The sequence below is a fragment of the Ostrea edulis genome, chromosome 5 (assembly GCF_947568905.1).
Source record: "Ostrea edulis chromosome 5, xbOstEdul1.1, whole genome shotgun sequence".
NCBI classification, from domain to species: domain Eukaryota; kingdom Metazoa; phylum Mollusca; class Bivalvia; order Ostreida; family Ostreidae; genus Ostrea; species Ostrea edulis.
In genome coordinates, this window is record NC_079168.1 from 63,621,731 (window position 1) to 63,634,303 (window position 12,573).

A 12,573-nucleotide genomic window follows, 5' to 3' on the forward strand; every position below is an offset into this window, starting at 1 on the left:
ATCTTTTTGAGAATTTATTTAAAACAGAATGACAATACATCAATGATGCTAAGCAGTGAAACCTGCCGTCTACACAACAACAAAGAAACGGTGCAATGTAAATAAAAATCTCAACAACAGAAAAATTGGACTCTGATACAGATCTACTTCAATTATCCGTAGCAACAATACCTTAACACTAATGACAAAGGAAATTAGGACTACAAGTACTATCTACACAGTAGTACAATGATCTACAAAGCTTATGTATACATCAAATGATTTCAACAAGGTTCAGCTCCGTTCTGATGTCAAATCACAGCTGAGTTGAACCTCATCAAAACAAAGGCGTGCATCCTCAGCACTAGTAAAATGGAGAGGGGGGTGTCCAAAATTGTTATTGCATCAAAAATGACAATTGCTTTCATTTTTTTATCAAGAAGTACAGTTTTTTTGGCACATATATAGATTAAAGATTTGACATTTGTTTCTCTGTAATATTACAAATGATTATGCAGAAATATTTTACATGGGGTCAAATGTACAGGTCTGTAAGAGTATAAACCCAGGAATTGCAGAGGATTAGCCTAATCAAGCCCATCAATTATCAATGTATAACATAGATCGCATAGCTGCCTGCTTCCACTGATGTAATGAGCACCAAATGTAAAACCTTACTGAGAAAACCAAACCACAAGCTTTCGTGTAAGTGTTGTGTACAGAATTATACAATCACTGCTCCCCAGAAGGTGAATACATACATACAGAGTGTGTGAATATGATAAAATCAAGGCTACAGACTTAGTTCAAGAATCATAAACTTTCACTTCAATTGCACAAAGTTCAAACCTTGTGGATTGTGTCTCTCACTTAGGTTTTCACAATGGAAAATACCATAAACTCAACTTGCTTGGTCAAATCTTATAATTAACAAATGTAACAGGATTTGCATCAGATAAAATCATAACAAGGGACGGTGCACAATAAACAACTCAACTCTGTAGACAAGAGTCAAATGTCAAGCATTGCCTTCCATTCATCACAGAAAAATTGTAATGATAAGTAATACTGTATCGCTGTTTTTTATAAAAAATTTTTTAGCGAGACACAAATTTGGTGGGTTTGGGTCTACAAGGCATACCATTAATTTTGGTGGATAAAATTTGGCGAAACTCTTTTTAATTTATATATACAATGAACACTAATGTACTTCATTTAGCGATATTTATTTTGGTGAATCTTTGGAAATACATGCCCCCCCCCCTCCCAAAAAACCTGGCTATATGATATACGCATTAATCTGATTTTTTGAAAAAATGCTGCGGCAAATTCTATGAATATTGTTCATTTCTCTGAGGAAACAAAATCCGTAAGTGGTCCACTGAGCAGGACATTCCCTTACAACATGAATAAAACCACAGTCAGTGTATTTCATATACTCTATCAATCAGACTAGTAGTGTTCTGTACTTTAATATATCCAGTCAACTCTCTTGTTGCAAGATAATGATGTAGTAATGATATTGAAACTTTAAAAATGCATTTGAGGCAAACAAGACAACAAGACTCAGATGTCTAACTTGTCTACAGAAATAAACAAACATGAATATGTTCCAACTCCTAAAATATGCACAGAAATCCAAAACTTTTTCAATGATACACAGCTTCAGAGAAAAATAAAAGCATGACACTTGACTAAACATTAGCTGCTGAAACAGTTTTCAGAATTTTCCTAGTACCCGTAAGTCCACTATTCACTTAAATCAGATTCAGTCATACGATGAGAACAATTTTCTCTCTACAGTATTGTGCAAAACATCTTCCACTGTCCAATCCAATCAGTTTATATAAAAAAAAAACACACCAAAACACATCTCTTTTTAAGATTTCAGATAATCTGTACAATGCCCTCTTCTCCTAAATTGAAATGCACAAGTTGAAAATTTAGAAGTAACTCTGGACCTATAATACATTGGGGGGGGGGGGGGGGGGGGGGGGGGGGGGGGTGGGGGGGGTCATGTATTAACCATGAAGTTTGATTTCAGTCAGGTAAGTTACAGAATGTAGAACCAGTAATGTTCCCTGACTGTTTCACCACAATCATGACCAAAAACAGATAGGAAAATATACATGTCCTAGCCTTCTCATAACTTCTTATTAAGTTTGATAACTACATGTATCAGTAAAAGAGTTCGAAAAACAGTTGGAAAATTCCCTGTGACCTTTCAAATTTGAACATTAAAATGAATAGGGGTCAATTACGACCCATGACCTTCTAAAAATGGTGGATAGCTATTATTATTGGATCAAGAGTTCCCTAGCTATCTGCTGGACAGTTGTAGCAAAGTACATGGCCTAGTGACCTTTGGCCTGAAAGTGAAAAGGATTTATGAAAGGTTCTATTGTCAATTTGTCTATTGATTTACAGATCAACATTCTTATCCACAAAAATTTTCTAGAAAGAATTTTTGATTCTTCAGAAACTGGGTGATTTATTAAAAGCCTCACATTTTCTGTACATATTAATAAGAAGAGCTAAAAACCTCCCGGTGTCCAAATTCACAACAGATAGAGCAAGGACCAGATAACAAAAATTATCAACAAGCTAGTCATAAAAACTATGTACAACTTTAAAAAGTAAACATGAGGAAAAAACATCTTAATAAAATAGAAAGTTCTCAAGTATTAAAAATTGACTCAAAAATCCAACAATGAAACACGTCTGAAAAAATCTTAACAGAAATTTCGTGGAAAACCATGTAAAGCACAAGTATCAATTTCCCCTCCCCAAATTTTTTTTATGGAATTATAAAAAAAAAATCATTCCACTAAATTGCAGCATTCTCAATGGCACCAAGAATTAATTTAAATATATTTTTATTTACACACTACATCAATATCTAACACCTTTATCCTATTACCGTGACAACACTATATTTTTTCACCATGTTACACACAATTTTTTTTACATCTATATTTACAGAATTAAAAAATGCCCTAACAGTCATGTATGCTTCATTATAGTGTGCTAGATATATATATATATATTCAGTGCTGGTGTATCTTAAAGCCCCTTAGTTACCAAAGTACAAGTATGTGTACACTAAATTTTCATAAATTCCAGAATACTAGCACAATTAAACAACATTTCTCCACTAATAAAGCTCCAATTATCTATGGTGATACTGCCACATACCCCAAAAGAATTTTACCATAAATCAATTACTTAAAAAGTCTATTAACTAGATGAATTTTCTTGCAGAACTGCAAAGTCGATTACAATGAGCTTAAAGCCTTATACAACATACATCACGTAATAAACAGAATTCTTTAATACTGATCAGTCACAAAAACAAGCTAATGAGTCATTCTGAATAGAAAAACAAATTGAATGGCAACCTATACTGACATGCATGTAGTTGTCCCATCATTTGGTCTACTTGAACATGAAACAAGCTATTTAGGATGTGAGTGATGACGCGACTTTTGACTATTTACAGATGGCCGAGTCAATGATTGGACAGATACATAGAGTGAGCTGAAAGACAGGTCAACATCAGAGGAGAAATTATCATGGACTCAAAAACAATGAACAAATTTGTGAAGGAGACAGATACAACATCCTATCCCTGTTCACTCTCTTCGCGATCGCTTTCTGTGAGTTGATAAATCTGAATCTGTACTTCTTTTGCTGTGTTTGAAGTGAACCTGTGATTGAGCAGTTAGCTGTAACTTAATTGCACTCGCATTTAACTTGGACGATGAAAAGATCTTTTTCAAGCCCTTCATCTTCTGACTCTTCAGACATAAGATAACAGGGGGCCCTTGTTCGTTGGGTGTAGGACTAGGAATGATTGTTTCTGATTGTCCCTCCCGATTTTCCAGGAGAGGGGAAGGTGTGTGAGTAAAAGTGGATGGAGGTCTTTTTCTAAACATGATCATGTCCGAGGGACTCTCTGCCTTCAACATGGAGTCAACAGTCATTCCCATAAAGGGGGATCCATTGGACTTACTGCTCAGGAACTCATCCAGATCCACCCGGGATGATGCCTCCGAGTGTGATGTTGTTACCGTAGTAGTGGTGGTAGCAGTAGTAAATGGCTCTCCACCTCCCAGTAAAAACTCGGGGTTTAGAATGGACTCACTGCAAGCTTTTGCCAAGTCTGGTATGTTTGGATTTGCCAAGTCTGGTATGTTTGGATTAATATCCTCTTTCTCATTTTCCTCTCCGCCCACTTTGCTTTCGAGTTCTTGAATAGCACTCTTTATCTTGTCTTCGTCAGTGTTTCCATTCACTGCACCTGTTTTAGAGACAGTCGACACAGCCTTTCTCCTACCCAGCTTTCCAGCCCTGCCTTTCCCAGCAGGTATACTTTCTTCATTGACTGTTTCCTCTGTTTTGTTTCTAGAACTTTCTTCCTTGACATTTTGATTTTTGTCCTTTGTTTCATCACTACTGTTCTCATCTTCACTATCCTCGCTGTCATCTCCATCCCCATTTTCTCCTTTCAAATCCACGCCTACCCTTACACTGTGGTCAAATTTGGAAATTGAGAACACTAGTTGTTTGGCCCATGTTATGTGAAGGACGGGGGTGGGGCTATCCTCTTCCCATTCACAAATGCCATCGTAAAATCTTAAGAAATTGGCATAGCTCTCTGGGCTATACAGTAAAGAGGTGTGGTGAATTCTGGCAGCATTTTCCCCTGCTACATGTTTCATCATGGAGGGGATGAGATCGTTTGCTATCTCAAGAAACTCCTTGTAGATCTCTTCATCTTCCCTGTTGTAATTATACCTGAAATATTTTTTTCAGAAAATGTGTAAATTACTGACATAAATTTATACTTTTAATATGACCTGATAATTAATTAATCAAAATTCCCAAACACATGGAAGACATGCAGTGAAAAACTAACATTCAGGCTGATTAACCCATCAGAAACATTTGCATGCCAACTTTCAATTTCCCCCCCCCCCCAGCATTATAAAGATAAGTTGACAATAGGAGCATACAAAATTCCAAAAAGTAATCTGGACTCAGTATCTTGGTTGTCCGTCTGCCATTTCAAAAAGATCTGCAGTTTCATCAAATTTTTTGGGCATCAAACTTAGAGGACCTGGTATGTAATTTTGTGGAAATTCTTACCAATTAGTATATATTTCATTGATCACTTGATTTCATGATCTAACACAACCAAAGGGAAAAAAATCAGTATATGCACCCAGGGGTGCATGAGCCGAGTTGCATGGGATACATTGTAAAGTCAGGAATGATGTGGCATATCTATAATTGTGAAGAACTAATTTCAGTTTTAAACTTTCCGAGTTACTGTCCAGAAACCATATTTGTCTGAAGTTTTCAATCTATATTCGGTCACTGTGACTTTGACCTTTGTTCTCCAAAATCAATAGGGGCCTTGCTTTGCTGGTATCCAACAATATATCCAAGTATCATTTGATTCGGATTCAAACTTTCTGAGTTATCATCCAGAAACCAAATATTTCTGAAATTTCATTCTATATTCGGTCACTGTGACCTTGACCTTTGATCTATTTTCTCCAAAATCAATAGGGGTCTTCCTTACCTGGTACATAACAATATCTGTAAGTATCATTTGATTCGGATTTAAACTTTCTGAGTTATCATCCGGAAACCAAATATTTCTGAAATTTTCATTCTAAATTCGGTCACTGTGACCTTGACCTTTGATCTATTTTCTCCAAAATCAATAGGGGTCTTCCTTACCTGGTACCCAACAATATATCAAAGTTTCATTTGATTCGGATTTAAACTATCGGAGTTATCATCCGGAAACCAAATATTTCTGAAATTTTCATTATAATTCGGTCACTGTGACCTTGACCTTTGACCTATTTTCTCCAAAATCAATAGGGGTCTTCCTTACCTGGTACCCAACAATATATCAAAGTTTCATTTGATTCGGATTTAAACTATCGGAGTTATCATCCGGAAACCAAATTTTTATGAAATTTTCATTCTATTTTCAGTCACTGTGACCTTGACCTTTGTTCTCCAAAATCAATAGGGGTCTTCCTTACCTGGTACCCAACAATATATCAAAGTTTCATTTGATTCGGATTTAAACTTTCGGAGTTATCATCCGGAAACCAAATTTTTCTGAAATTTTCATTCTATTTTCGGTCACTGTGACCTTGACCTTTGTTCTCCAAAATCAATAGGGGTCTTCCTTTCCTGGTACCCAATAATATATCAAAGTTTCATTTGATTAGATTGTAAACTTTTCGAGTTATCATCCGGAAACCAATTGTTGACGCCCGCCCGCATCACCAAACCAATAGCCGAGTTCAACTTCGTTGCAACTCGGCTAAAAAACAACAAACAAACAAACCAGACTTTCTGTGAGAAGAGATGAAACCACAAGATGCACTGTGTACATTTACTTATTAGTGACATCACTGCACAAAAGCAAAGGAGAAGGATTGAAATGTTGAACTGCTTACATTAAACATTATTATAACTTTTTTATTACATGCTAATATTCACGAGAAGCCGAAATAGACCTTTGGAGTGTAATGCTCACAATTTTATGGTCCTGCAAACTGATCAGTGACGATTAACAGTAATTTTGCTAAATTAAATACTTGTACAGCCATACATGCATTATCCAATACTTGAAAAGATTATATTTCTTTCGAGGTGCCTACATGAGTTGGAGATTACCCGTCTTTCTTTTCAGGTCCTATATGAGTGGGAGGTTACCTGTCTTTCTTTTGAGGTTCCTACGTGAGTGGGATGTTACCTGTCTTTTTTTTTTTTTTAGGTGCCTACATGAGTGGAAGATTGCCCGTCTTTCTTTTGAGGTTCCTACACGAGTGGGAGGTTACCTGTCTTTCTTTTGAGGTTCCTACATGAGTGGGAGGTTACCTGTTTTTCTTTTGAGGTTCTTACATGAGTGGGAGGTTACCTGTCTTTCTTCTGAGGTTCCTACACGAGTGGGAGATTGCCTGTCTTTCTTTTGAGGTTCTTACATGAGTGGGATGTTACCTGTCTTTCTTTTGAGGTTCTTACATGAGTGGGAGATTACCTGTCTTTCTTTTGAGGTTCCTACATGAGTGGGAGATTACCTGTCTTTTATTTTTTAGGTGCCTACACGAGTTGAACATTATTTATGGGATATTTTTGTTTGTATGTTGATTTATGTCCCATTCGAAATTTTTTACTCGTGTAGAGATTTCAGCAGTTTTAGGTGAAGTGCCACAAATTTGTATTTATGGTACACAAGACTGTAGCAGGCTTCTCTTTATCATGACAATGCCTACCGTTACATCTGTTTTTAAGGTCTCCCAAACGAAGTACTGGCTGTAGAAAAGTGGGCTTTTTCTGAGTACTACTATCCCCCCTCCCACACTAATAACTCCCATGCACTCAATCCATCATCTTCACAAGTCAAGGTTTATTGATTCGTTACCTCATACTAACCCTCGACATCAGTGACTATCAAAAAGTTGGGCTCGTTCTGATTGTTTCCACAAAAGAGTGGGAACCAATGAGAATGCAGTTCTATTTATAACAACGTGAAGCGAGAGATTCAAATAAAAACACATGTATTGATACCTACAGTTATGGCTATTTCAATCCAATATTGTCTTAAGCAAAAAGGTTTCCAAACTTCATCTACTATCAATAAACGTAATTAGTGGTGTATATATAACAATTGCGCGTGTTTATCAATACAGCAGTATGAGATTGCGTCATTTGTATCCATATACACCATAACAAGATGCAGTGATTTCATTGGATGTTTTATTTATAGTGGATTGCATAATGGTCTAATGAGCCCAACTTTTTATATAGCAACTGATGTCAAGGGTTAGTGCAAGGTAATGAATAAACCCTTGACTTGTGAAAATGACAATCCATGACAATTCTAATTTCATTTAAAAATCTAGATTACAAAAACCTTGAGTTTGAAATTTTTCAAATAATCCCTCCATTGTTTCCTTTAATAAAACTGGTGGCACTTGACCTTGATCTGAGCTTGTAAGTCCCAACATCCTCTCATTTCTGAAGATCCAATGTCTCTATCAGTCCCAGTTCTAAAGTTATACAAGTTTTTATGATCAAGGTCATTGAAATTACTTGACCTTGATACTAGTTTGTAGGTTCAACATCCTTTTATCATTTTTGAAGATTCCATGTCTCTATTGGTCCCAGTTGTAAAATAATATGAATTTTTAAGATCAAGGTTAAAGTAACTGGAGATAACTAGTTTGTACACCGGTTCTAAAGTAATATGAGTTTTGATGATCGAAATCAAAGGTCTAGGTCACTTGAGTAAGGGTCCCTTAGCCTTGATACTAAGGACCTCCCCACTTTAGCTGTAGCTTGTGGTCCCTTTTTACTATCCCTCTTTTCAAAGACCAAAAATGATTTAACCATTAAAATTTTGGGTAAATATTAAATACTGATGTATCTACAGTAAGTGTACACTGCCGCAGTGGCCTAGAGGTTAGAGTGCTCACCCCGCATACGGAAGGCCTGGGTTCGAATCCCGATAGTTTCATCGCCAAACGCTCGGCATCAGGTGTGAATGTCATGGGTCTTCAAAGACGACCTTAAAAACGGATGTTCCGTGTCACAGTAGGTGTGGCACGCTACAGAACCCTAACTGCTCAATGGCCGTAAGCGCCGAGCAAAGGCCTAAATTTGAAGCCCTTCACCAGTCTTGGTGGCGTCTCCATATGAGTGAAAAATTCTCCAGGGAGATGTTAAACAAGATACAATCCTACAAACCAGAAAGTGTACATTCCTTTTCCCCTGGGATATTGGAAGATATGGGTAGAAAACTAAGTTTTAAAATGGCTACCCTCAGCCTGAAAACTACAGAATTATTCCCCGAATTGATAAGGTTTTCCTTTATTCATGGTATTTAAATCCCACAACAAAGTGCTATTTATACAACTTGAAATCGTTAAAGTTGTATAGTCCGAATTTCGACAATTTTATTTTCCACCTTGTTAAAACGCTCTTAAACCATCTCATGCATGTATTGATGAGAATGTCATACATTATCTTAGATGTTTTAACCAGAATTATTCTATTTTCAATCAGCGTTTACAATCCATCTTCACTCGGCCATGCATGAATCAAGTGATTCTGAGTCCAGTTCAGACTTTCAAAGGTACTTAATCATCTGTGTAAAGCTGTGTATTTTGTTAAAATAGTACCATGCCATAAGGTTAAGGCTAAGAGAAATAAAATGATCAAATATCATCTGACTGAGTTATATGCATCATGTTGGGTTTTCCCCTTACGCGTGTGGGGCTATTCATAGACGCCTACCATTGGCGTACTCTCTATATATTAACTTTTTAAACGTTTTCTTTTACATGATGTTTTCGAAAGAGAATTAATAACTTTAATACATGAACTTAGGATCATACAGCTTTAAGCAGATAAAATAGACTGAATGCCTGACATTGAGAGAGAGAGAGAGAGAGAATGTGTATTCTTCGTTGATTAAAATCCAAATAACACTTGGAGTAACAACGGTAAGAAGGAGGAGCTGCCCCCTCCTTCATTTGGTATGTATACATGTAGTCAACACTATTGTGCGGCCTGACGAGGTCAATATTGGTAAATGGGTTTAAAAAAGGTGTAGATTTTTATTAATTTCACCACCAGCACAAGATTGTCCAGTCTCGCCATTTGGGTATAATATTCTTCATTACGAAATAGAATTATAATAGAGAGGAGAAATTTGGACAATCTTGTGCTCGATATAAACAAAGGCTTTAAAAACCGGTCGTTCAATGAATATCAATAGAGATTTAACAAAAACAGACAACCCCGACTTCAATAGACAGCATAGCTCTTAAAGTTGAAACACATTTTTCAGCAAAATAAAATACCAAACCTGTAAGTTAAGGTATTAATGAACATCTTGGGGCATTGTAAATGACAAAATTCAAACTTTGATGTTTTACTAAATCATCAGAGACCATATGCCATATGTCACAGCTAAAGTGGGGAGCTCCTCTGTAGGCCCTATCATCCTATGATCATTTCTGAAGATCCCATGTCGCTATTAGTCCTGGTTCTAAAGTTATACCAGTTATGTTCATGGTCAAAGGTCACTGGAGTCATTCTCTTCTCATTTCTGAAGACCCCAAGACTCTACCTATCATATAATTTTGTCAAGTTTTAACTGTTGAATTTTAGAATTAATATTTTACCTCATAGAATTTTATGTTAGACCCAAATCCCATTTGATACCCCTAAAATGTACATAAAAGGTCAAAAAAAAAAAAAAAAAAAAAAAAAATGGCACGCAACACACTGTCTTATCATGGTATTCCCACATAGCAAATATCAAAAGTCTATGTCAAAAGACAAAAAAAAAAATGCCCCCAAAATTTCTATTATTTGAACTTTACATAAAAGGTCAAGGGTAATCAAAATTGGCAAGCGACACACTGTCTTATCATGGTTACCCCACATAACAAATATCAAAGGCCTATGTCAAAAGACAAAAAAAGTTATGGCCCAGATAAACTTTGTATGAGAAGCTGAAGAAGAGATTCACACTAAAACATAACGTCTCCCTTCTGGGAAGGGGAGACATAATAATGCAATAAGCATATGTATGCAATAAGTACACGTACATACTTCTTTGAACACTGTCATTGCCATCACCATAGTTTTTAAATGCAATTTTCCAATAAATTTTATTCATCCTGTGGAACTTAGACCTTAATTTAAGAAATTGCACACTCATTCTGTCATTTTTTTATGTGCACGATACATAGGACTAATTGCTCATAATACACAAGTACGCACAATACATGATACTTTACAGTAACTGTTGAAATATTGTTGAAATAGATGTTTTTTCCACATATTTAAAGGTATATGGTCTGACTGAGTGACCTTGACCTTTACAAAATGACCTTGAGTGGCTTTTGTCTGAAAGCCATTTGCCTGTTACTTATTTGTGTGATATATGATCAATACCTGTTAAAAAACTGTTGAAATAAGACACCTTTTCTTACATAAGGTATATGCTTCAAGTGACCTTGACCTTTCCAAACTGACCTTAGTCTATAGGTCTCTGTCCCGAGGAATATTTGTGATCAATTGCGATCAATTTCTGATGAAAGGTTTAGGAGATAGGAGTGCATCTATATGTCTCCCTCCCCCCCCCCCCCCCAAATTTTGGGTAACATAAAAACTGTAGTTACATCCATGCACACATATAACCATCTTATGAACTGCCTTACTTCTACTTGTAATGGTCCAGCCAATTCTGTATGTCTGTCATATTATATCAAGAAATAATACTAAAAAGTCCTACAGCTTACTCCACTTAAATTGAAGTCGTTTTTTGAAATATCGCTTATTTTGAAGTAAAACAAAATCCCCTGCCTCAGTAAATTATCGGTTAAGTTGAAATCACTTATATTGAATTATCGCTTAAATTGAAGCCAATTCTCTGTCCGCTGAGGTGATAATGTGTTGTTTTTATACCGGTTATATTGAAGTCCCCATCAAGTCGACAATCGTCACGGTTGGTGGCTTTGTAATTACACAGGTACATACAAGGGTGTCTGTAAATGATTAGTTTTCACTGCATGTTTTTGTAAGAATGAAATAATAGTGGAGTATGAGCACTTTGTGATCGTTAGTTAAAATGTCCACGCCGCAGAAAACAAAAAACGTCCTTGGACACAAAATACGACCTGATAACTGCAATAGATAAGAATTTGAAACCAAAATCTGAAATAGCAAAGGATTTCGGAATTAACCCCAGTACTTTGACCATGATTTTCAAACAGCGTGCCGCTATCACCGAGGCTATGGAATCGGGCGATTTTTCCCCAACACGGAAACGTATGCGATCTGGAAACTATACAGAGATCGAAGACTGTCTTTTCAAGTGGTTTATAAATGCAAGATTATCAAATATACCGATTTCTAGTGACGTCCTAACAGAAAAGTCTGAAGAATTCGCCAAAAAATTAGGCATTGCTGATTTCAAATGTTCATCCGGATTTATTGAGCGCTTCAAAAAACGACGTAGTATAGCTTACAAAGCTGTGTGTGGCGAGAGTGAAAGTGTAGATAAAACAATGACAGATGACTGGATTCAAAATAAATTGCCCAAATTAACAGAAAAATATGATACAAGGAACATTTTCAATGCTGACGAGACTGGTTTATTTTTTAAGTGTGAACCAGCAAAATCTCTTCATCTGAAGGGTGATCAATGTCATGGTGGGAAACGCAGTAAGGAAAGAATTTCTGTATTGGTGGGAGCAAATAAGGATGGTTCAGAAAAGCTAAAACCATTGGTGATCGGTAAATTCAAAAACCCTAGATGTTTTAAAAACGTCAAAGAGTTTACCATTGCATTACTACGCAAATTCTTGTGCGTGGATGAACAGTGACATATTCAAAGATTGGATTCGTCAGCTGGATAAGAAATTTAAGAAGGAGAAACGAAAAATTATGTTGTTCATTGATAACTGTCCAGCACACCCAAAAATTGAAAATCTGCAATCAATTACTCTTATCTTTTCCCCCCAAATGTGGCATCTTTGCTGCAGCCTA

At 36.3% G+C, this 12,573-nt stretch overlaps 1 protein-coding gene across 1 annotated transcript in view; it reads right to left on the reverse strand.

Annotated features, from left to right (window-relative positions):
* The window catches only part of LOC125651755 (menin-like), a 24,690-nt gene continuing 12,117 nt past the window's right edge, over window positions 1-12,573 (reverse strand). The window contains exon 6 of the mRNA XM_056165094.1: window positions 1-4,776. Coding sequence (XP_056021069.1) covers window positions 3,612-4,776 — 1,165 coding nt within the window. The 3' untranslated portion in view covers window positions 1-3,611. The remainder of the gene's footprint in view (window positions 4,777-12,573) is intronic.